The sequence below is a fragment of the Cebidichthys violaceus genome, unplaced genomic scaffold, assembly GCF_023349555.1.
Source record: "Cebidichthys violaceus isolate CVI_PGR_0920_01 unplaced genomic scaffold, fCebVio1.0.p SCAF_15, whole genome shotgun sequence".
Classification (NCBI taxonomy): Eukaryota; Metazoa; Chordata; class Actinopteri; order Perciformes; family Stichaeidae; genus Cebidichthys; species Cebidichthys violaceus.
Window position 1 is genome coordinate 15,738,778 of NW_027176318.1, and position 25,000 is coordinate 15,763,777.

Here is a 25,000-nt window from a genome sequence, read left to right on the forward strand (position 1 = left end):
TATAAGATAAGACAATTCAAGGTTATTGAAAATAAAATTAACATTATTCAAATAACTGAAAGATAAAAACAAACAAATCTTCATAGTTCAGAAGCACGTTTTCATATGTTCTGTGTGCAGAAATATTCATTTGCAAAGCAAGTTGTCAGGTAATGTATTGAAGTACAACATTCCTCTGAACTGTAGTAGAAGTACCTCAAATCAGTATTTACGTTCGACCACTGTGTGTGTATGTGTGTGTGTGTGTGTGTGTGTGTGTGTGTGTGTGTGTGTGTGTGTGAGTGTGTGTGTGTATCGAGTGTGTGTATGAGGAATGCTTGATCCAAATCCTACCTCACACTAATAGGATCCATGTTTGAGACTGAAGACTTAAACCTGTCTGATGACTAACATGTATGAGTGTGTGTGTGTGTGTGTGTGTGTGTGTGTGTGTGTGTGTGTGTGTGTGAGTTGAGCACCTTTCCTGCCCGACCGTACTCCGGGGTCGGACACGGGACTGGCTCTCCCGTTGGACAGGTCCGATCTGATCATGCTCGCCTGTCCTCCGTCCCTCTTCCCCTCTTTCTTGATCTCCTGCAGAGAGAGAGGAGAGAGGAGACGATTAGGGGAGGAGGAAGAGGAGGCGAGGAAGCGTGTAAAGAGAAAATTAAAGTTACAGAAACACGAATGAGTCGAGACAGGACGGAGAAGGAACGAGGGGAACGCTAAAATAAAATAAAAACAACATAAGACACACTATTTTAATCAAAAAGCACAAAAATACAATATGTTAGGAGAACAAATATGACACAGAATAGTCTTAAGTGTATTCTGTGTTCACCCTGCTCTGCTGTATTAGATGTCAGTAACCCAGGTGAGCCTCACTGTTTACCTTCAGCTTGGACAAACACACAAACACACAACAAACACACAAACACAACCTCCCCCCCTCTCCGTCAGCACGACTCTCACTCGCGTGAAGAATGGCGAGACGGCGTGCCAAACTGATCCAGGGAACGGGGCGAACAAATACGGCGAGCGACAGACGAACCAACAAGCGGACAGATGGGGAGACGACACACATACACACACACACACACACACACACGTGGGGGGGAGGGGAGGGACGCTCTCGCACAGAGACCCAGAAGAAGCAGAAGAAGTAGACATGGCGTCTCACATCTCCTCACCACATTCATCATGACACTGTTTCATAAGCCGCAGCCCCCGTGGCCGACGCGGCTCAGTGGAGCATACTGGTGTACTGACTCACAGAGCGCTCCAAACACACACTCTGTGTGTGTGTGTGGCCTGGTGTGGAAAACAAAACAAAAAAAAATAACCTTAATGAGCCTCTGAGATCCAAAAATACCAACAAGAGAAGACGTTTCCTAGACAACAGCCGAAGATCATCTCGGGCTAAGAGCCATTTTAGGAGCTGGAGCAGGTTGGAGGCTGCCGGACGCGGAGCTGGAGGAAGTCTGGTTAGAAGCAAACTGACGCGGCAGAGAGGAGATGAAAGGCCAATTAAATTGTGACGTGTGGTGTGTGCACTCGTGAACAGGAAGTGATGGATTGAAACTTAAAACAACCCAAAAAGATCCCTGTAAATCATCACTTATGAGCCACTAGAAGTGTGTGTGTGTGTGTGTGTGTGTGTGTGTGTGTAGAGACCCGGCCCTCCAGCTGCATTTTCTCTGACTTCTGTTTCTGCGTTCAGGACGTCTCTGGGGGTGAACCTCTATGAAAAACGTAGTGAAATAATAAGCACACGTCCAAGAAAGAAGAGTGAACAAGAGTGAATCTGAGCACCCTAAATCTAACCGCGATCAACATCTGGTTCATCACCCCGTGAGACGTTCGGGGTGGAAGGTCGGGGGTCAAGCGATATTCTTTAAGCTGCTATGTTTAGTTATTTCCGTCCACTGGGGTCGTTCACGCGTATCTTTCCACGTCGTGCGCTGTTTGCATTGGTTAAGTAGGCTAATGCAGTGCTAATGTAGTGCTGGAGCTTAAAAAGACATTGATTCTGCAGGCAGAGTGCAGATGGACTCGCTCTGACTCTGCATGCCTTCACGTACTGCAAAAACAGACACACACACACACACACACACACACACACACACACACACACACACACACACATTCATTCAGAAACTCTCCTGCACAGATGCACAGACTGGTGAAAAAACTAAAACTCTTTGAACTCGGAGACACAAGCCAACCTACGCAACAACAAAAAAAACACACCAAAAAAACACAGCGGCCATTTGTTGGCCAACAGCTTTCCTTTTCTTACGAGTGGAGGAGGAGAGGCGGTGTTCACTCGCTGTCTCTTCAAGAACAGCAACATACATTCTTAAATCCATCTGTTGCCTATTAAGGCTGCTTGTGTTAAATAATTTATACATTTGAGTTTTGGAACAGGAGAACGATGGCTGCACGGTTCTGCAAAAAGTAAAATTCAAGGACGAGTAACTGCGCTGCACTCGGAGGCCTTTGTTACTACTTGGAACCGCAATCGTGCTCTGCTGCAATTCCTCCTGCGGGGATACGGAGGTAAGCCAGAGTCAGAGGAAACCCGGCTGAAAAGAGCAGAGGAAGACGACGTGATTCATCATATCTGAACAGGAAACACCTGCATAATCCACACTGCAGCACTGGTTGTGTTTGTCTGCGTCACATCTATGTAGTTTACGCTTTAATGCCAAAACACAGATGTGTGCATCCCCTCTCAGCAGACCTCTGACCCCCCCCCCTCTCTCTCTCTCTCTCTCTCTCTCTTTCTCTCTCTCGCTCTCTCTTTCTCTCTCTCGCTCTCTCTCTCTCGCAGTCACAGATAATGTAAAAACAATGCAGAGTAAACAGCCACAGAGTAGCAGCCACCATGTTAGCAGCCACAGAATAGCAGCCACCATGTTAGCAGCCACCGTGTAGCAGCCACCATGTTAGCAGCCACAGAATAGCAGCCACCATGTTAGCAGCCACCGTGTAGCAGCCACCGTGTAGCAGCCACCATGTTAGCAGCCACCGTGTAGCAGCCACCATGTTAGCAGCCACCGTGTAGCAGCCACCGTGTAGCAGCCACCATGTTAGCAGCCACCATGTTAGCAGCCACCATGTAGCAGCCACCGTGTAGCAGCCACCATGTTAGCAGCCACCGTGTAGCAGCCACAGAATAGCAGCCACCATGTTAGCAGCCACTGTGTAACAGCCACCATGTTAGCAGCCACAGAATAGCAGCCACCATGTTAGCAGCCACCGTGTAGCAGCCACAGAATAGCAGCCACCATGTTAGCAGCCACCGTGTAGCAGCCACCATGTTAGCAGCCACCGTGTAGCAGCCACCATGTTAGCAGCCACCGTGTAGCAGCCACCATGTTAGCAGCCACCGTGTAGCAGCCACCATGTTAGCAGCCACCGAGTAGCAGCCACCATGTTAGCAGCCACCGTGTAGCAGCCACCGTGTAGCAGCCACCGTGTAGCAGCCACCATGTTAGCAGCCACCGTGTAGCAGCGCAAAGAAAGCTGTAACTCTGAGCTATAGAGAAAGAAGAAGAAGAAGAAGAAGAAGAAGAAGAAGAAGAAGAAGAACGGGGAAGCAGAGAGAGCTTTGCTTGTGAAATGCAGAGGAACGATGACGCAAATGATCATTTCCCCTCCTTTCATAAACCCTAATGTTACTGCAACAACGGTCATACCGGCACAGAGAGAAAGATTTCACACAAGTGCACTTTTTAATGCTGTTTAATGCTGAATGGCTCAAGATTTATGAGCACATCTTTGGTTTAAAGTGGCGCTTTGTGTGATTCTTTGTGTCGACTGAGAGTTTCTTTGGTTTATTTTACACAAGCTGCTATAAAGATTTTAACTGATTATCTTTGAGCTTTAGTTGGACAAAACAAGGCATTCTAAGACGTTACCTTGGAATCTGAAAAGCTTTAATATCAACCTGTATTTTCTGACATTTTACAGACAAAGCGATCAGTCAGTTATATAAAAGAGGCTTCAACGTTTGCGGTGAGATGTAGAGTTGCACGACCAAAATAAAGTTCTGCTGCTTTTCAAAACGTCCTGCGGTGACTTCTGCACCACGACGGACGCCGTTACGCGCTTAATGTCAAATCAGAGCGTGTGATTGTGATTTGCAACACATGCAGAGGTCGGACGAGTCCAGCGCCTCCCGTCCGCAAACACCACCGAGTGTTTTCAGCCCTGAGAGCCTCTAAAGAGAGTTCTGTGCAAAATCGGACGTCCTTGATCTTGAGAAACGGCAGCTTCCCGTCCCCTAAAATGTGGTTTTTAGATAAAAATCAGTTGAGCTAGTTGGACGGCTGACGACTGCTCCAGGCTTTGACAAATACACACGAACTACTGCGTCCTCAATAAGCCTCATGACTCTCCGTAACATCGCCGAATTAACCGCCCGGTCCTCAATCAGTGTGTTGACCTGAGCTGACCTGAGAAACTAAAAAACTAATTATTCATTGACCTTCACCTTAATAATCTCTGTCGTGACGGTTGTCAGCCATGACGGCACCAGATGGGGGGGGGGGGGGGTTGCATACCATCGCTTCCTGTCCCCCTTTTCAAACTGTCTGTCCACATCCCCCCCCCCCACACTTCCTACACACACACACACACACACACACACACACACAGACACACATTCATCAGCATGGCCAAGCTTAATGTTGCTGATTCCCATAACTGCAGTCTTGTGACACACCAGTCTGGCATTACTGCATTACTCACAGCCTCACACACACACACACACACACACACACACACACACACACACACACATCCACTGGAACGCCGTCGGTGGACTTCACGGGCCCATTGTCCGGCTCCCTGACAGTTACTCAGAGCTGTGACGTTCAGAGTCGGACCACCTGACGACGGACTGACTTCTTCAGCGTCTGTCGAAAATGTGAGCGCTGCTGCTCTCTGCAGTACTTCTCTACTTCCCCCTCCTCATGGTACGGTGAACAAGACACTTCCCTCTTTCTCATTACCGCAGAGCACACTGTTTTACTACTGGTACCAGAAGCCGAATCTTCTCTCTAACGCCGACATGTCTCATTTACTCTGAGCCACCGGAAACACTGGATAGGGGGGGTTCGCCCCGACTGTCCCCATCGCCTGAGGACACGCGAATTAGAGCTGCAGCTAGCTAATCATTTCACCATCAATGCATCTTTGTTACTTTCCCTGTTAATCAGTTAATTGTTCAGCCTATAAAATGTAAGAAAATGGTGCAAATTGTGTCGTCTTCAAATGTCTTGTTTTGTCTGAGCAAAGCTTATCATTCTAGCTCTGATCCGAGCCAAGAATTTAGAATAAATATCTCAAAGGATCTTAGTTTGGGGATTTATGTTCGACGTCTCTGCAGCTTTGGGATTCATAGAAAGCCCCTCCTGTTTACCCCCAAGTGTTCACAGACTCGTGCTGCTGCATCTGAACACTCGTTGGCGGTGCAGTCGCAGCGCGAGTCTGATAAGTCAGCTCGGTAGAACAAAGACAGAAACGATAAAGCTAGATGGGAGAGAAAGAGGAAGTCATGAGATAAGCGGAATTAACAAGTCTGCTCTACATTTATAGCCTTTTTGACTACCAACCAGTGGAGCCTCTCGATGTACGACCTCTACCTCTTAAAGTTCCCGTATCGTAAAAATAAAGTCAGATGTTTTGCTATGACGCAGGTCTAAGTGAGATATAGATTCTGTGAAAGCGTCGCTCAATCCAGGGATTCATAAAATGTGCCGCGTCACAAAACTCTGCACTACCTCCGCCATTTGTCCGGTTTTTTTTTTTAACCGTGGTTGATGCAGTGTACATGGATGACGTCAGCTGACAGGAAGTAGGCGCGGACCCGAGCCGTTGACCGGCGACGCGGGTTAAAGCCGGGCTCAGCCTTACGGGGGCTTTAGGACCCTAACCGATTTTCTTTAATCTCAAACAATGCGCTCGCGACAAGATTAGAAAATCAACGGCGCCGCTCTCACTACGGGACGGTGTTGAGATTATCGCCGCCTCACCTGACCTCATGGGGACGCAGACCTTTACATCGGAATTGTGTCGGGCTGAGTACAACGATTTCTGGAGACATCGATCACACCTTCACACCCACAGTGCACGCTTGTCCAAGTTCAAATCTGACCACAAGCTCAACCTGAATACAACTTTTTGAGATAAGATGTGAAACTCTCTCACGTCTGATGGAGGATTTCAGAGCACACACACACACACACACCATGCAACACCCATACTGCAGTGACACACTGGAAACCGCATGTTCACTCTGCTGCTATTTATGGAGCGCCTCTTGTGGGTTTTTACGGAGCGAGAGCGAAGCAGAGGAACTGTACATGGTGACGACTCACCCTGACGAAGTTGTCCGGGAACAGGCCCCTGCGTCCGCCCAGCTCGCCCTCCCACCAGCCCCCATCGTCCCGCCGCACGTTCACGATGACGTCGCCCACCGCCAGGCTCAACTCATCGTCCTGCTGAGCCTCATAGTCGAACTCCACCACGGCCTCCACTGGAAGACAGAGAGAGAGAGAGAGAGAGAGAGAGAGAGAGAGACAGAGAGAGAGAGAGAGAGAGAGAGTGTTATCAATAAACTGCAATGTATAAAGGTCACAACAGCGAAGGTGTCACATTGTTCTATATTTACTCTCTGGTACAGTGGTTTACGTTGTGAGAATTCTGCTGGTTTTCTTTTTACTGATTCAAAATTGAAAGTGAAAGACAAACGCCTCACAGACAAACACACTCCTACAGCAACACAACATTTCAGTCTGACCTGAAACACTGTGTTGAAGTCCTCTTTGCTGCTCGCTCTCATTTCCTTTCCTCAGACACATCGCACACAAACAAAGGCCCGGAGAAGGGGAAGCTGGAGTTCCCTGTGTTGCTGTCACAAGCCGGATGATGAACGCATCATAGCGGACATTTCCACTCGCAGTAATTCCATCAGTGAAGACGCTACGAAGTCACACTGGACTCATCGATCAAGGGATTCGCTTTTCAAACAGCTTTTCTCTCACTTATTAAAAGAGAAGCTTTTGTTTACATCTATCTTCTCAAGGAAGAACGACGCCGTCAGCAGTTTCAGCCCATTTTACCCCCAAAATGACGGGTTCAACCAATGGCATCATGCGGCGTTCGCTTCCACTGGTCGTAATCATAGATCCCCGGGATCAGGAACAGACAGTCGATCATCATTCCAGATGATACGGACGGACGACATCTTTATCTTGATAATGAATCCCGCGTACTCCACATCCACGTTCTTACAGTCTTCTTCTGGACGCTCGTTAGCAAAACCGCTAAGACTTCTTTTGCTCACTGCCGACCACGAACCGTCGGTTAGCGGAATGGCATTAAACGGAATGACCGTGTGTAGTTTTGTGGTGTATCACGTGCAAGTTCACCCTCGAGAGCGTGATCCATCCAAGGGCATACGTTCACAATCCTACATTGTGCGACTAGGGATCAAAAACTCCAAGATGATCACATGTTCCGGTGTGACCAGACAGCGATTCAAAAAGATTATAAATGTCATCAAAGGTAAATAAACATCTTGACGTCTGTTGTGCTAACTCTAGTGTAGTACTGATGATAAACACTCAAAGTGATAATGAGCATATGAGAAACCTAAACGTGTCGTTTTAAATCTGACGGCAGAGAGAGTTATCGTTCCCTTCACTGGTTAAAAAAACGACACAAACACACAAACACACACCTTGTGACCGCTGGTGCGGCCGCTAATACTTGTAAAAAATGTACTGAATGTGTCACATCACATAGCTTTCTTAACGCTAACCCTTCACACACACACACACACACACACACACACATATCGGCCTCTGTGTGTCTAAAACTGTGTGGGCAGCTAAAGGGGGGGGGGAGTTTCGGGGGTAGGGTAACCATGGGAACAACAGCATAAAAAGGGGGTAGCTATGACTCAGCGACACTGGCTTCCTCCCCTCATCCACATGTGTGTGTGTGGGTGTACTGTAACACACACACACACACACACAACAAGTTGTTTTTCCACACCAAATGAGGAAACTGGCCACAAGACCACACTTCTTGTGAGAGCACTTCCTTGAAGTGGAAGGTCAGAGTTTACATTGAGGATGAGGAGGAGGAGGATCGGCACTGAGCAGATGAAGAAGACAACCGTGGTCTCAAGTTGGCCTGGTGCGCAGATGGAGAGGACGTGATGATTCTGGCTGCGAGATCGCTGGGAGAGATTAGCCGCAGATGCGACAGCGACGTGGCACAAAAACAACACAGATTCTGGGGAAGTGGCACATCTCACGAGGGCGGAAGGAAGGAGAGCTTCAGTGAATTGATCGCTCGTGGGAGTCGTCTTGAGCGGCAGCACGGGGACAAACGCACCGCGGTCCACCCACCCCCGTCCACGGCAGTCGACGACACACACGCACACACACACACCACTAGAAGAAGACGACAGCTTGTGGCGGAGAACGCACGGAGACGAGCGCAAAAGACGGGTGCAAGTCAGAAGTGACGCAGAGTCGACTCCAAACAGAGCTCGGTCTGGTGTTGAAGCTACGATGAAGGCATGGATGTGAACCAGCAATGCACTGCAGAGCAACATGAGACTCACAGCAAACCCTTACAAGAAGCCAACAAAGGTGTAAAAAAAAAAATTTCCCATGAAAAGCACCCAAAACCATCAATGAATGCGTCCTGAAAAGCACCTTCTGTCTGTGCACCCACAGCCTGGTGCAGCTCCCTCCACTCTCATCCAACAGCTCCTTAGAAACACGTCAGTGAGACACACTGCTGCTGATTCTGACAGCAAGAAGGCTTTTTAAATACCAGCACAGGCCCATGACTGCATGTTACCACCAGGTGTGAATGGAGAAAGAAGCCGATCAGCTCATTGTTGGGGTTCCATGGCCGTGGTTCAGGCTCATTAGCTAGAACATCCTCCCGCGTTCTTCAGCACCAAAAACGACAAAGTGGTCGACTGGCTGACGAGCTGCTGTTCCTCCACGGGGGAAGGGTCGACCCGTCCGTCACCATCGACGATACCGTGGTGACGCCGACTCGGACCGCGAGGAAACCCGGGTGTGACCCTGGACGACCGACCGTCGTCCTCAGCAAACATTGCATCCGTCACACGCTCCTGCAGACTCCTGCTCTACAGCATCAGGAGGATTCTCCTCTTCCTCACTGAGGAGACGGTGCAGGTTCTCATCCAGGTTCTGGTCATCTCCCGCCTGGACTACTGACACTCTCTACTCGCCGGAGCCCCGCCTAAGACTCTGGTGCTGAACACACTTACTGTAAGTCTCTTTGAATAACAGCGTCTGTAAATGACTGTAATGTAATGAAGACAGGTACAAAGTCAGGAGTTGGGGGAGTTTGACACGGTGCTGGAGAAGGATGAATGTTGGACCTTCTACTGCTGTCAAACTAACCGTATGCTTCAACCAAACTTGCATATAATGCTGCAACTATTAGTCGATCAATAATCAGTCATTCCAAAGACGATAAATCTGCTTTTATTTTGCGTAGAAATGTATCGTTTGAGTCAAACATTTGCTGCTTCCAGCTTCTCCAACGTGATGACGTGCTGCTCTGTGTCATAGCCTATATGAGACACTGTACATCTACATTACATACCTTTTGTTTTTGAACTGTTGGTCAGAAGAAGAGGTCACTTTCCACTAATTCATGCCGTTTCAAAGACAATCGTTGGTAGCAGCCTCGCTCACACACACACACACACACACTCCAGCGCTGTGTGAAAGGCTTGAAGGGGCCTTGAGAAGACAAAAGACCGAATATCTCAAACGCCTGCAGGCAAAACCAGACTCCCACTCAGCAAACCCTCTCACACACAGGAACCGAGACGGACCCGCGGCGTCCTCTGAGCGGCTGCGGTCGGTTTTAGAAAAGAGGAAACTACGCCGAGCTCTGCAGAGACGCGCTCGACGCCTCACTGGGTGTTTTGCAGCAGAGCCGTGTTCAGTGTTCACTGTTCAGTGTTTAGTTTGCGGGTTTGTTTCGCTGATGATGTCAAGAGCAGCTGCGTGTTTTTTTCTGTCTGTGAAACATTCACGCCGGACTGAAGACAAAGACGAAGACACCCACTCCAACTCCGGATGGGGTCACAGACTTCAGCCAGTTCTCCCACAGCAAAGAGGAAAACAGCGACGATTCTGCCGCAGGCTACTTTGTGACAAAGTGTTTTGCACTCCCTCGACCTGCGTTGAATATTTCTAATTCCCAGCACTCCTATCTCCCAGAATTCCTTTAGACGACCGCACCGGATGAGATCTTTGTGTACGGAGAGAGACACAGCGACAGCGCATGCAGGAAAAGACGTCGTACTTCTTTCTGTGAACGTTAAATCTGACAAAACAAACATGTCAACCTGTAGAACTGTTCACTTCAGTTCAGAGGATGCTTTGACTTCAAGTCAGTCCGATAATGTATATAGTGTAAAGCAACATGAAAAGGGTCTTATAGTGAGCAACCGTTATTGATATCGTGTATAAGAAAAGGGAAAGTCCACTGACAAACACAGGACCTTCACCCAGGAGACCGCTGTTGTTTTCACGCAACAAGACCGGCTACGGTGCTGCTGCAGAAACCGAACCCAACGTTAACGGCTCGTCCGTTTCTGCCGTAGACTGTATTTAAGAAGAGGACGTAGTCTCCTTGACGTCCCCCTTTGGTTTGCGGCCTTCGAGTTCTGCATTTCTTGCGGTCGACGTCTTGTTTTTCTTTTGCGACTAGAAGTTCTACGAGAGGGTCGAGCTGAGCGCGCCCTGGTCAATGTACTAAATGAACATCATGCTGTAGTGAAGAAGACTGTAAACTAGAGATTGAGACCATAAACTCATGTTTACAATGTTTACTGAGGGAATAAATCAAGAGAGAAGTAGAGTCATTTTAGACTAGACTTCTATACAACCAGAGGAGTCGCCCCCTGGTGGACACTAGAGAGAATGCAGCTTCAACACTTGGAGCTTTAGCTTCACTTTTAAGACCCACAAGTTCGATGTGAGGCTGATATTCATGAGACGTACGATAACAACATTTCTTCTGGCGACTGTGTTGGATTGAATATAGACATTTCCAACAATGTCGCCCCAAAACTGAACATAATGGTAGAATCTAAAGCAGAACTGTTTAGATTGTACAGGTGTACCTAATAAAGTGGCCACTGAGGGAATATCTTGAATTAGGCAACTTCTTCCTCCTGTACAGATGTCATGGATAAATGAACCCTCTGACACCGCCACAAACCACCACCACCACCACCACCACCCTCCTGCATTGCACAACCCTTTATGAAATCTGTGAACGTATGAATATAACATAAGACCTGTTTAAAGGCCCTTGTAATTTCCATTCCCGATACTCTCATTAGTGGTGCATATTACAGCCAATTTTGCAATTAATTAAGCAGCCACAGTAGCCACACAGTGGCCCGTGGGGAAATCGCCTGCTTTTCCCAGTTGGTCATCCAGCCTTGACGGTTGTTTATAAGTGTGTGTGAGTGTGTGTGTGTGTGTGTGTGTGTGTGTGTGTGTGTGTGTGTGTGTTTCCCTTGACTCTTGCATTGTTTGTTTACATGCAGCACACACAGGGGTCCAGTAGAGAGTGTATGCACGCAGAGGCTGACTTCATTATGTCTTAGAACATTCTCTTCATTGTCAAATAATCCGAGAAGCATGACACAAAAGCAGGGAAGTAGCGTCCCACCTCCGGGCCTGTCGACGAGCACATCTCAACATGCACTTAATTGATTGATTACTCGCCCAGCTAAACCTGCCGCCGTCCGTTGAGCGGCGTGCATCGTGTGCAGCAGCGCGCTGCTGTGTGTGTGTGTGTGTGTGTGTGTGTGTGTGTGTGTGTGTGTGTGTGGGGGAGTGATGGCGAGGGTGAGAGGAATGTCACAGTCGGGCCTGTTTGATTCACAGAGAGAGTCGAACACCGTGCAACACAATGCAGACAGACACACGGTGGATGTAAACGTGTCAACATCTGCAACTCATCAATGTGACCCGTCGCACCCGCGCGGCCGCGGCGCTGCGCACCCACGCGCAGCTTTCTGACCATGAATAAGAGGCATCGGAAACGGCAAAATAAAGGAGAAGAAGAAGAAGAAGAAGAAGAAGAAGAAGAAGAAGAAGAAGAAGAAGAAGAAGAAGAAGAAAACGCGCGCGGTCTCTTGCAAACAGCTCGGCGATGTCATGAAGCGACGTCAGAGCGGGGGTGAGGTGAGGTGGGGAGGAGAGGAGAGGAAGGAAGGAAGGAGAGAAGGCTGAACCCCGCGCGCATCTGGACCGGGCGTTTATTCCAGATGCGCAGAGGCGCCGGAGGCTATTTTTGGGCGCATTCTCTACCCAAAAAAATAAAAAAAAGTGCGGCATCTCACCCATTTATGTGTCCCGGTGTGCCGGTAGTGCTCCTGCAGGCTGGTCGGTAACGGAGGAAAGGCGGTTGTGAGAGGTCTGTGCCGGACCGAGCCCCAACCTCCTGCTCGTATAGCTCCGCTACAGCAGCGCTGAAACGGGAGGAGCGTCTGATGAAACCATATTCCTCTCTCTCTCTCTCTCTCTCTCTCTCTCGCTCTCTCTCTCTCTCTCTCTCTCTCTCTCTCTCGCTCTCTCTCTCTCTCTCTCTCTCTCTCTCTCTCTCTCTCTCTCTCTCTCTCTCTCTCTCTCTCTCTCTCTCTCTCTCTCTCGTTGCCTTCAGGTGCACCGCGTAATTTCCGACTTCCTCATTTGCATCTTTCACCACGGCCGGAATTGGGAGCAACGTGACGCAATTTGTACATCTTTTGTATCGATGGCGTGGCAATCGATTCATTGTTTTGTCCATAAAATGCCAAAAACAAAAACAGTGATTCAATTATCAGTCGACTAATTGGTTAATTGACAATTGTCAATGTGTTGATTCACACGTAACAGTTAATTAACAGGTTGGTATACACACATGTATATAGTAAGGTAACTACATGTACATTTGATCTTTTAATAGCACGATTAATCAAGAAAACAAGAAATATTAGACAATAATAATACAAAAACATACGGAAATACAAAACACAGGATACCAGATATCCTTATTTTAGAAAATAGCCAAAATAGATTTAATACAGCGTCTCTATTTATGTTTTATGTCTATATTCTTCAAATAATAGACCATAATTCTATAATTTTTTTCAGGGTTGCTCATGTTTCATTAAGAACACCATAATTTCCAACAGCATTTGAAGGCAGCATCCTTCTAGGCTCATAGCCTCGCACCTGTGTGGCCCAAGTCTCGCGATAACAAAGTCTTCACGTGCAGCACACCCCAGCGCTGCACCGTGAGGGGATTCTAGCTCATGTGGTGAACTCACATCGACCATGGTGTTTGTATAGTCAGTGTAATCTAAAATAAACAGACACCCTGTCAAACATATGATAAAGACACGCACACGCACACACACACACACACACACACACACACACACACACACCATGCTACGCCCTGCAGTGTTATTGTCCCCTCTGGGTCGGACTACAGGGGCAGACTGAATGTGCTGGCAGCAGCAGAATGATGCAGCGATAGCAAAGACACGAGGAATTTACATTATTCTTCACAATCAGCTGTCTCTTGGGTGGAGTGCAGTGACAGAACAATACAGAAGATGTGATCTGATCACCTACAGCAGAGAGCAGAGGAAAGGTTCTGTGAATGCATCTCATTTATCTGTGACGCAAGCGAGACGATGCCTGACCTTGACTTGAATGTCTTTATTCAGATTTTAATGGACTGCATTTTCATCTGAGGTGACTCGTTTGTTTGATGCAAAAGAACATGGTCTGTAAATGTACCATCATTTTCATTGTGTGTGTTATTCTTGCACCATTCGGTTGCACAGTGAGCGCTCCATATCCTGTCACCAAAGTGTCCCACGACAGCCAAAGGAATCCATTCACCCACCAGGCTCCTGGGTAATGAGCACGACGACCCACTTTGAAATGTAAAAGACGTGGTTTTATCTAAGGAGGAGCAAACATCACCATCTGTGCTGCTGCTGCTGCTGCGTGCAGCTCGCCTTCAGAGACGCAAATTGTTTCCTCATCCAGAGATGGAGGTTAAACGTCTCCGGAGAGGAGAGGCAGTTTTTACACAAAGCTCTGAGGTGACACCGTCTGGAACGGCGTTGCCACTGCACGGTGTGCTCAGCCCCAATTAAGTTTTGCCACCTACTGTACATGTGGAAAAAAACCCACACAGAACCACAGACGCTGAGAAGCCTCAGCAGTACTGGAACTCTCGTTATTTGATGAGCATCGGAAATGTTGCATGAAAATGAATTTTAAGAAAGCAAGACCCTCTTTATGGTTCTATATTATTTAGAGGGATAACGCTCAATCCCTACTGACACTGTTTGGTGTTTATTGTATTTTTAATCAACTCCTTCATTCATTTTATTCAACTGCCTGTTTACAGTACATCGAATGTAATTTTACAGTGAAACAGCTCCACAGTGTTTGTGCTTTTAACTGATCCGCTGAATATGAGAGAAACCATACAGACAAGAACAATAAACAGCCCGTGATGAACAACACACGTCAAGTAAAATCCTCATTGCGGTCATGGCCTATAACTATAGCACTACCAGGAAATTACCGTTAATCCAAGAAAATACGGTGAGTTGCTGTAAGGCTGCACTCACAGGGAATCAGGAACACGGAGGACGGCAGACAGACGCCTTCTGGAGAGCACGGGACAAACAAACAAACAAACAGATGGAATGGTAACACGCCTGCCGATGTGTTGGTAATGGAACAGAATAAATGAGATGATTTTGTGTCTACTATTTCCTGTAATCATTCTATCTATTCTCTGTTAAAGTCCTGCTCCCTTCATATCCGCGGTTTACCGTCTACGTACCATCTGCCTCTGATTCCATGTGAACGCAGCATAAATTACACGTGACGTGTGCAAATTACAGTAACTAATTGTAAAGAAGTGTCACGGAGGGTTTGTTGGGCATTTTGTGCTATTTAGCTGTAATTACACAAATTAATCTAGGCGCATATGAAGTATTAAGACACCTTCCTACTCTCCTCAGAGAATGAATAATACTTAACCCCTTAATCATTTTTCATCTACAGTTACTGACACAAATGCCCAAATGTCCCACATTTTAAGGTGTTACTTTGAAGCCCTGCTATGCGCTGACTGGTGAGAAACCATCTGCGATGACGCTGCAGAGCGAGATCATATTACTGTAAGTCTCTGAGATGCATCATTTCCCATCTGAGGGGATTATTCATACAGACCATAGCTGCACCGTAACAGAGCCTCCTTCACCGATGTAGAAGAACAACTTCAAACAGTTACATGTACATAACTGAACGCAATGCATGTATGTGCAAAACACTGGCAATGGGTTGATAATAATGACAATAGTTATGAAACAAAATGTAAATCAAACCTTTTTAAACTAAAGAGAAATCTGTTTACAAGATATTTAGCTAAGGCTGATCTATAGAGGGAACCATGAAGTGCATCTTTGGGAAAAACCACATGAATGGAAATGCTATTGACTCGTTCAGCTCATAAAGAATTCATGAACAGTTACTGATTGGTTTGGGAAACACTTAAAGGTGGCACCCACCCCAATATAGTGAACAAAGTCACAAAGCCTGATAATTCAATCACATGTTGTGTCTTTTTTAGTGTTTAGAAGTCTCACATATGCACTCTAAATCTACAACAGTAGCAATGTAACACAAAAATATCTCTCTTCCTTATTATAATGAATCATAATACAGAATTGATATGCTAATTATTTTTATTTTTTTATTTTTTTTATTTTATTTTTTTTTATTTTATTTTATTTTATTTATTTATTTATTTATTTATTTATTTTATTTTATCTCATTTTTTATTTTATTTTATTTTTTAATGATGCTACATCTCCGGTGCAGTAGATGGCGGCATAAACCTTAAACGTTGGTTTATAGTCACTACATTAAAGACGAAGAAGAAATTATGACGACGGGACGTTAAGCAGAAGTGCCATCCTCCAAGACACGCCCTCTGGAGCTATCAAGCACTAGGATTGGCCGAGGAGTCCAGGCTGACCGAGATACTGTGACCTGATTGGTTCTCGTCCTATGGCCTGACCAATAGGCTGTCCTGACCCTCACCACGACGCGACAGGGCGGTTCATGAAGAGCAGTGACAGACAGCAGCTCGCTATCAAGGAGACGCAAGGTGTCTGAGCGGCAGTAAGGTAAGACAACTGACATTGACAGACCTTTTTATTCATTTATTCGTTGCAACGTCAACTTAGTTGTTGAGTTGCATTGCCTGTTTACGTGACTCTTCCCCCTCAACCGAATTAAAAATGGAGGACACAAAACGTAAAGCTAACTAGCTTAACTGACAAATGATGCTTCAAATGTTACCTGTTCTGTGTGATGACGAAGTATGGAGGAGTGATGCAACCTTCAGTGACCACTCCCAAACGGCTTCTTTACGATCCGTGTTCACCTGTAACAGTGTTTATTTAATTTAATTAAAACAGCTGGGAGCTGATGCGCATAACCTTAAGATAATACAACAACATGCAGAATAGATATTTTAAAGAGGCTTCCTCCTGAAATGAATCCGCCAACATTTTGATAGTTCATTAATATTTTCAGTTATGTTTCAAGCAAACCTCAAAATGTTTCTGACGACAATTAAGGTTTTTAGGACATTTTTCTGACATTTAGTAAAATAAACGACCAACTGAATAATCCAGAAAATATCTTAAAAAAAAAAAAAAAAGAAACTGCTAGAATAATTGGTAATTAAAATAATTATATACCGAGGTGGACATTTTACAATTTGATTAACTGCAACTAATCATTTAGTTGGTGCATTAATCTATTTCTTGATTAATTTGTCAATCAAAAATGCTAATATTTGCTCATTCTTGCATCTCAGAATCTGAGAATTTGCAGCTTTTTTTTGTGTGTTTAAACGAAGGTTTGTGTTTTTATATCATTGTGAGGGTCAGACAGAGCAAATCATGAACTTGATTAATTGATAATGACGCTGCATCTTAAATGAACTCAAACGTATTATTTGTATTTTCTGAGTACTGGGCCATAATGTGCAAAAAGCAGAAGGAAGTGTTGGTGGTTTTTTTGCTCAACCTCAGGACACTGAATGTTTATCTCTTGATATTGATCCAGTAGCTGCTATGTCCTGCTTCAGCTCAGTGAAGAGGAAGTGAATTTAACGGATGAACGTGTTGCACCAGTCCCTGTGGTGGTGGTGAGGAGGAGGAGGAGGAGGAGGAGGAGGAGGAGGAGGAGGAGGACTTAAGTTACGCCACAGGTGCTTCTGTCAGTTGGAGCCGACGCTTCTTCCTAAGCTCTGACTGACTCCTTTTGTGTCGTCTGCGTCTGACATGTTTATGAATGAAACAAAGGTGTCGCCGTTGTGATGTGGAAACAATAACTGAAGGTCACTTTATTCCAGCGTTTATCTTTCAGTGAAGAACAAACGGCCCGTTTCCAGAGAAAAGGCGTCATCTGATCTGAATAGAAACTCTGTTGTGAATACACATCCTGTCCCCTCCTCCCGCTCTACTGTTTTGCATTTGTGTTCCTCATTTGTCTCTCATAACCTCTCCTCGTGTCCCGCTCTCTGTCTTTGAAACAGCAGCAGCAGCAGCAGCGATGAATCGAGTGAGGTCTGCGTTCAACGGCATGGTAAGACTTTACTTGTTACCTTCTTTACGTGAAGGCGGGACTTTCACTTGAGTATGACTGGTGACGGCACAGCGACACGTATGTGGAGGGGGGGGGGGCTTTAAGACGGGTCTTGTGGGTCAGCACCGCACCTCACTCTCCTGTCTTCTCCTGCCTCTAGATCAAGAGCGAGCGCTACAGCAGGTTCACTCTGCAGCCGGCCGAAGACGGAGAGAGACACATCGAGGTGAAGCTGTCGGAAGAGGCCTCTGAGGCGGAGGACCCGTCGGGGGGGTCCCCGAGCTTCAGACCGGCTCCTCCACGCCGGAGCCGAAGTACCGTCTGCTACCTGGCTCTGGGGACCCTGCTGATATTTGTCATCGGTAAGACACGCTCATCATCATCATCATCATCATCCTCCTCATCATACGATTCCTATGAAAGCTGCTCTAAAACCTTCCTTTGATCCACTCGTCGCGTCTCTGTAATGTTCGTCCTCCAGGCTACTTGCTCGGTTACCTCAGCCACCGTGAAACTCAGGTGCAGCAAGTGATCTGTGGCAAAGAGCCGGAAACGGACGCTCGTCTGGGAGGAACGCCGACTGCCGCCACCGCCGCCGCCGCCGCCGCACCGGTGGCACCGGTGGCACCGGTGGCGGTCTCTCAGATGGACTGGGAGGACGTCACCCAACTCCTCGCGCAGAAACTCACCAGCCAGGCTTTTGACAAAACGTTAAGGTACGCTGGTCATGTGCAGACCTCAACGGCCTCCCGCTTCCTGTGAGGGGGAGAGGAACAATGCATATGAAGGAACTGGAAGAGTATATATATTGTCTTTTTTTTTTTTTTGCATGTTATGTATGAAATGTTTTATATAAATGACTTGACTTCCTGATAATGTCAAAACAAGGGCTGACCTTTCTTTAAACGAAGCACATTGTGTGTTGTGAGTCATCTGTAACGTGTCTCTGTGACGCGTGAGTCATTTCAGCCCACTTGTGTCTCCGCAGGGACTTTGATTTGCCCAGACGATCGGCAGGAAGCGCAGAAGACAACCAGCTGGGGAACCGCGTCTTTGACGACTTCAAGCAAGCGGAGATGGAGCCCTGGACCGACATCCACTACGTTCAGCTGCAGACGCCAGACAGGTGTGTGATATCTGAGGGATATTTGAAATGGTGGGAGGATGTAGTCCAAAGTATTCTGTACCGTTTCCTCGTCTGTCTCGAGCCGCGGATAAGTCATTCAAAGTTTACTTTCTCAAACGAACGTCCACCCAGGAGCATGAATTCTAAAAGGCAAGGAGCTTCTAGAAAATGAACTGCCGTAGAAAACAGAATCGGATTAATGATACTGTAACGAGCGTTTTGACTTCTCGTCTGCAGCGAGCGTCCGAACCTCGTCCTGTTCGGCTCGGATGTCTTGAAGCCTACAGGGTATCTGGCCTACAGTGCTACCGGGAAAGTTCAGGTGAGGTCCTATAAAATACTATTAAAAGTCTTTTGTTAAGGCTCAGTAAACTGGGGATTTGTGGCCTTTTTTTTTTTTTTTTTTTTTTTTAGCTTACAGCTGTCTGTGTTCGTAGGGCAAGCTGGTGTACGGCAACTACGGCCGTCAGGAGGATCTGGATGTTCTGCACAGCGAGAACGTTGAAGTGAGAGAGTGTGTGCTGCTGCTCCGAGCCGGGAAGATCAGTTTTGCGGAGCAGGTGACGGCAGATTTTGACGGCTTCTTCTGCCTCGTATCGCTGTCTGTCTTTTCTACTAAAAGCTTGTTGTCCCGTCTCTTGACCGTGTGTCTTCAGGTGGACAACGCTGCTAGGAAGGGAGCCGCCGCTGTCCTGATCTACCCCGACACTACGGATTACGTAGCGGACACGGCGCTCTACGGGCACGTAAGTCCACACCCGCTCGTCGTGTAAGCATGCCGCTATTAGCCAATGAAGCAAGTCCAGAGCTCATTGACTGTGTGTCTGTCCTCACTCAGGTCCATCTGGGTTCAGGCGACCCTTACACCCCCGGATTCCCCTCCTTCAACCACACGCAGTTCCCCCCAACCAAGTCCTCCGGTCTCCCCAAAATCCCAGCCCAGACCATCACCGCCAACATGGCTTTAGCTCTTCTACAGTAAGGACACACACACACACACACACACACACACACACACACACACACACACACACACAGTTTACTAAATAATTACCAGTGTTTTTAAGGAATTATAGGAATACAAGACGTGTTTGTACTTCTGTTGTAAAACTCTCTCTCTGTCTCTCTGTCTGTCTTTCTCTCTCTGTCTGTCTTTCTCTGTCTCTGTCTCTCTCTCTGTCTGTCTGTCTCTGTCTCTCTGTCGCTGTCTCTCTCTGTCTCTCTCCGTCTGTCTCTGTGTCTCTGTCTGTCTGTCTCTCTCTCTCTCTGTGTGTCTCTCTCTCTCTCTCTCTGTCTCTGTGTGTCTCTCTCTGTCTGTCTCTGTCTCTCTCTGTCTCTGTCTCTCTCTCTCTCTGTCTCTGTCTCTCTCTCTCTGTCTCTTTAGGAAAATCAAAGGTCCTGAACCGGATGCAAGCAGCGGCTTCAGAGGCGGCCTGGCGTCAGTGAGTTACAGACTGGGAGGCAGCGAGAACATCACCGTTGAGGTGAACAACGTTCTGGTCAACAAGAAGATCCACAACGTGTTTGGAGTCATCAAAGGATTCACTGATCCTGGTACGTCTCCTCTGTCTCATGGTCCACAGGGTGGGTTGTCTTATCTCCGTCGTACATGTCCGGTAACGTCTTGTTTGTGTGAATCTGCAGATCGCTACGTTGTCCTGGGAGCTCAGAGGGACACCTGGGGGAACGGCTACGCCAAAGCCACCGTTGGCACCTCCATATTGATGGAGCTGGCCAAGGCCGTTCACGAGATGGTGGAGAAAGGTATGAACGAATGCGACGCTCGCTAAACACGGCACACAAGGGATTTAACGCGCCGTGACGTCGCCTCTTAAAGGGACAGCGCCGTTGTAGCATCTAGCCGTGTGGTTTCAGATTACCGCGGACGCTCCGTTACGGAGTTACAGCTTCTTCTCCTGCGTAACGTCAGTGATGTTTTCCAGACGGATTCAGACCCAGGAGAAGCCTGGTGTTCGCAAGCTGGAGCGCTGGAGAGTACGGAAGTGTTGGCGCCACCGAGTGGTTGGAGGTAAGAACTCAAAATAACAAGATCTAGACCTGCAAGAAAGATCTCTCCTGTACGACTTGTGTTCTCTGTTATATGTGTGTGTGTGTGTGTGTGTGTGTGTGTGTGTGTGTGTGTTCTTAGGGTTACATGTCCTCTATTGACAAACGTGTTATCAGCTACATAAGCCTGGATGGAGCGGTCATGGGTAAGTACAGGACGCGCCTTCATTACATGTTTTAAGGTTTCCGGCGGCTGAATTTATCTCCTCCAAAAGGTCGCGGGAGCTTCGTGGCGTCAGCAAGTCCACTGCTGTACAGCCTCCTTGAGAACACGATGAAAGAGGTAACGACAACAACAACAGCTTAAATCTGATCCGCTTCTGTACGCACCCGAGCTGTTTGCATCCATTGAGGTTTGCCTCGTCCATGCAGGTGAGGAGCCCTCTCGGTTCTGGCACGGTGTACGACATGGTGGGAACGAGCAACTGGGAGGCCAAGACGTAAGCAGACCACCGGCATGTGTTCCTACTGCAGCTGTTTCAGTCACGATGTAGTCTTTAGAAGTCAAACTCTGCAGTGATTTAACGGCACGTTAGGAAGCACGCAAGCTCAAGTCGACATGAGGAATGTTTAGATTTGAGCGTCCGTCTACTTGCTGTAGAATAAATCAAGTTCTTTCACGTCACTGTGATCAGACTGAGGCCGATGTCGACGGACGACCCCGCCTATCCCTTCCTGGCCTCCTCTGGAATCCCCTCCGTCTCTTTCCACTTCATCTCTCCTAACGTGAGTCTCCATCAGCAGTAATAAGATGCACACAAGCCTCCTGTTGGTAGAGCTTTGACATGAACAAGATGATGCTCATATTCCAGTCTGTGTTTCTTTTTTTATGTGCTCATTATGTTGAATTTGCGTCTGAAGACCGAGGCCTACACTTACTACGGCACCAACCTGGACACCACGGACCACCTGGATTACCAAACCAACCATCACACCGGCGACACGGCGGCGGTGGCGGCACAGTTCGCCGGGCACATGGCTCTGCGGCTGGTCCACGACCACCTGCTCCGCCTGGATGTGAGCCGGTACGACGGCGTCCTCACCGCCGCCGTGAGCCGAGTCTACGGACGCATCAACCGGCTCTCGCAGGTTCGGTTTCACAGCCGTGCGCCGCTCGTTTCCTTTTTCGTTATTACGTTTTTGACATGATAACGTCTGTTGGACTCTTTGTCCTGTAGTCCGGGCAGCTGAAGGAAGTGAATCCCAACTGGCTGAACCGAGCGCGCGGCTCCTTCAATCGCGCCGCCCGCTCCATCAACACCGACATCCTCAACACCGACGTCGACGACCCGGAGGCCTGTCGCGTCCTCAACGACAGGCTCATGAGCGTAAGACGCCCGCTGCGACCATCTCTGTCGTCACGACAACGTTCTCATCAGATGTACCACGGTCTGCGTTTTTTGTTTTGTTTTTTGTGGTTCCAGGTCGAGCACGCCCTCCTCTCTCCGTACGCCTCCCCCGTCGAGACTCCCTTCCGTCACCTCCTGCTGGGCCGGGGCGCCCACACGTTGGCGTCCATCGCCGAGACCGCCGACATGGAGCAGCTCCGCACGCAGCTGGCCCTGGCCACCTGGAACCTGCAGGCCTGCGCCAACGCCATGGTGGGAAACATCTGGGACATCGACGAGCAGATCTGAGGACGAGCCGGGGGGGGAGGTGTGAGCGTGGGTGTCGTGTGTGTGTGTGTGTGTGTGAGTGTGTGTGTGTGTGTTGGTGTTCAATCCGAGGTAAGCAGAGGGAGGAGCTCTAATTAAGCACAAGCTGTCAATCAGAGGTCGAAGCCCCGCCCACTAAGATCCAGGAGGAGATAGAAAAGTATAAAATACTTTAATCACTTGAAGAGAAATGTCCACTACTGACCGATCCTCCTGCTGCACAGCGACCTCTCGCCAAAACACTGGGAAACCTTATTTATGCTCTTCAGTTTTATTTATCAGCGGCAGCGCCCGCTATAAAGTTATCGTTTGTCTTTTTATACGACGTTATCGGAAGCAGTGCCTTCCATAATTATGACGGTTATACCGTCTCATCCTCCGGCAGCATCTGCTACACCAATGACTCCTCGACTGTTGCTGACTAAATGAAGCCCCCGATGAGAGATTTTTAAGGCCTTTTTATTCTCTTCTTACGTCACCAGAAAGTGAAGTATCGTCCGTCACCGGAATCTATGTTTAAAGAAGGAGAAATGAAGGGTAGAAAAGAAGTAAAACTTGATTTAAACCTGCACTTGGTGGCATAAAGAAAAGATAAAAGAATGGATTTAAAAAGAGAACTGAGCCGGTTGGTTCCATGAAGGAAGGCGTTTATGTTGCACAGTGAACTCTGGGGCAGTTTATCGTACGATAGAGTTATCGGGAGCAGTGTCTCCCATAACGACAAGCAGTGATGGTAGTTTTTGCCTACCAGTGTGTGTGTGTGTGAGTGTGTATTTATCGGGAGCAGTGTCTCCCATATTTCACTTGGAAGAGTGGAACAACTTGTCGGGGACAGTGTTTCCCAGAGTTTTATACTTGACGTTTTTGTTTTCGTCATTGTTTTTGGTGTGTGTGTGTGTGTGTGTGTGTGTGTGTGTGTGTGTGTGTGTGTGTGTGTGTGTGTGTGTGTGTGTGTGTGTGTGTGTGTGTGTGTGTGTGTGTGTGTGTGTGTGTGTGTGTGTGTGTGTGTGTGTGTGAGAGAGCGCTTCTCATTCTTTTTTTCTGTTTCACCCACAACAGAAATGTATTAGATATCAGTTTTGTTTGTGCAATCAATCTAAGGTAGCTCACCATGTCCGTCATAGTTAGAAACATCCTCTCTGCATGCGGCTCCTCTTCACGTTACTGTCGCTTTAATGTCAACACACTGAAACCATATTATCAACTTTTCAAAGGAGTTTGAGTTTAACTTTGTTTTTTGTTTAGTTCCGAAACACGTTTGCATCCAAGCTGCTGATATTTATTTGAGCGTTTTGTCCCCAGAATATCAGAGGCATGAAACAAAGATAACTGTTAGTAAGTCAACGTGTCGGTCAACCCACCGTAACCATAATGAGCTCCAGACATTAAACCCACCTTCTTTATTGTAACAGGCACTCCAGACCAAACAAAGTGTTTCATCTTCTACATTCTGACATGTTTTGAGTTCATTGAATCTTCTGTTTCCTACAGAGTTAGACATTCAGTCCTGAGAGGTCAGGACGTGTGATGTTCTGCTGACTGTAACTTAAAACACCGTTTCAACATCCTGTTCTTGAACTCATGTGTGTGTTTGATCTCCATGTTCGGCAGAGAAGTGTAATAAAAGCTTTCGGCTTAGCGTCCAGTGAATCTGTGTCTGGTGGTCGATCGTGTTGAAGAACAGGAAATTAAATCTCTTATTCATCACTCAATGTGTTCTGAAAGAGTTTGTGTCCTTCCTCTTTCAAACTGTGAGTTAAGTGAGGAGTCTGAGGACAGTGGGTCTGCTGCCAGATGTGTCAACAGCAGTCCATGAGTGACACTCTTCTTATACTTCTGCTGCTCTGCTTTTCAGATTAAAAGCACAATTTGCACCCAGTGGTTGTGTTTTCCAACCAGCAGAGAAATTGTAGTTTTGCTTAAGTCCACATCTACCAGAGAGAGGGAGAGAGAGGGGTGGAGAGAGAGAGAGAGAGAGAGAGAGGGGTGGAGAGAGAGAGAGAGGGGGGGGGGTGGAGGGAGGGGAGAGAGAGAGAGAGAGAGAGAGGGGTGGAGGGAGAGAGAGAAGGAAGGGAGAGAGACAGTGGTGGAGGGAGGAAGGGAAGAGAGAGTGGTAGAGGGAGGGAGAGAGGAAGGGAGGAGAGAGAATTTTATAAACAGCATGAAAATAATTAACTGAAATTAAATTTTATTGAATTAATAGACATGAAACGAGAATAAAAAGGGTGAGATATGTGTATTAACTGTAATAACTTTACATTTAAAGTCACTCGTTTAACGATCACGTTAAACCTGCGCTTTTATTTTGAAGTGCCAGAGCCTGCCGCTCTGTTCCGCACGGTGACGCTCAACACATCCCGACACAGGCGCACTGACGAGCGTCCCGGAATTAACGGAGGAGA

The 25,000-nt window shown here is 47.4% G+C and overlaps 3 protein-coding genes across 6 annotated transcripts in view; 2 read left to right on the forward strand and 1 right to left on the reverse strand.

Annotated features, from left to right (window-relative positions):
- Nucleotides 1-25,000, reverse strand: part of sh3kbp1 (SH3-domain kinase binding protein 1) — a 75,304-nt gene that overhangs the window by 12,192 nt on the left and 38,112 nt on the right. For 2 of the 3 annotated variants that reach the window (XM_068710257.1, XM_068710255.1), the window contains exons 1-3: nt 12,416-12,717; nt 6,366-6,523; nt 459-573 (exon numbers count right to left, since the gene is read on the reverse strand). In XM_068710257.1, the coding sequence (XP_068566358.1) occupies nt 459-573; nt 6,366-6,523; nt 12,416-12,419 (277 nt within the window). In that variant the 5' untranslated portion in view covers nt 12,420-12,717. Of the gene's footprint in view, nt 1-458; nt 574-6,365; nt 6,524-12,415; nt 12,718-25,000 lie in introns of those variants that run through there. The other variant, XM_068710256.1, reaches the window with a different exon arrangement.
- On the forward strand, nt 16,202-24,248 carry tfr1b (transferrin receptor 1b). 2 transcript variants are annotated; one of them, XM_068710250.1, is made up of 19 exons: nt 16,202-16,279; nt 17,701-17,750; nt 17,911-18,112; nt 18,232-18,466; nt 18,739-18,876; nt 19,114-19,198; nt 19,314-19,436; nt 19,533-19,622; nt 19,715-19,854; nt 20,261-20,430; nt 20,521-20,640; nt 20,820-20,905; nt 21,026-21,089; nt 21,159-21,226; nt 21,316-21,383; nt 21,579-21,669; nt 21,805-22,032; nt 22,122-22,271; nt 22,368-24,248. In XM_068710250.1, the coding sequence occupies exons 2-19, from the start codon at nt 17,718-17,720 to the stop codon at nt 22,578-22,580; spliced, it is 2,304 nt and encodes a 767-aa protein (XP_068566351.1). In that variant the 5' UTR covers nt 16,202-16,279; nt 17,701-17,717; the 3' UTR covers nt 22,581-24,248. The 2 variants fall into 2 exon arrangements, with proteins under 2 accessions (XP_068566351.1, XP_068566352.1); XM_068710251.1 differs by having other exon boundaries at nt 16,225-16,279; nt 17,704-17,750.
- Nucleotides 24,970-25,000, forward strand: part of tnk2a (tyrosine kinase, non-receptor, 2a) — a 14,948-nt gene continuing 14,917 nt past the window's right edge. The window contains exon 1 of the mRNA XM_068710254.1: nt 24,970-25,000. This exon is cut by the window's right edge and continues 151 nt beyond it. The gene's annotated coding sequence lies outside the window, so the exon portion shown is untranslated.

Bases quoted from the DNA above. Each gene is read 5' to 3' on its own strand.
- tfr1b (XM_068710250.1), top strand. From the start codon at position 17,718: ATGAATCGAGTGAGGTCTGCGTTCAACGGCATG. The intron at 19,199-19,313 runs GTGAGGTCCTAT...CTGTGTTCGTAG, and splicing joins GTGCTACCGGGAAAGTTCAG to GGCAAGCTGGTGTACGGCAA. The intron at 19,855-20,260 runs GTAAGGACACAC...CTGTCTCTTTAG, and splicing joins ATGGCTTTAGCTCTTCTACA to GAAAATCAAAGGTCCTGAAC.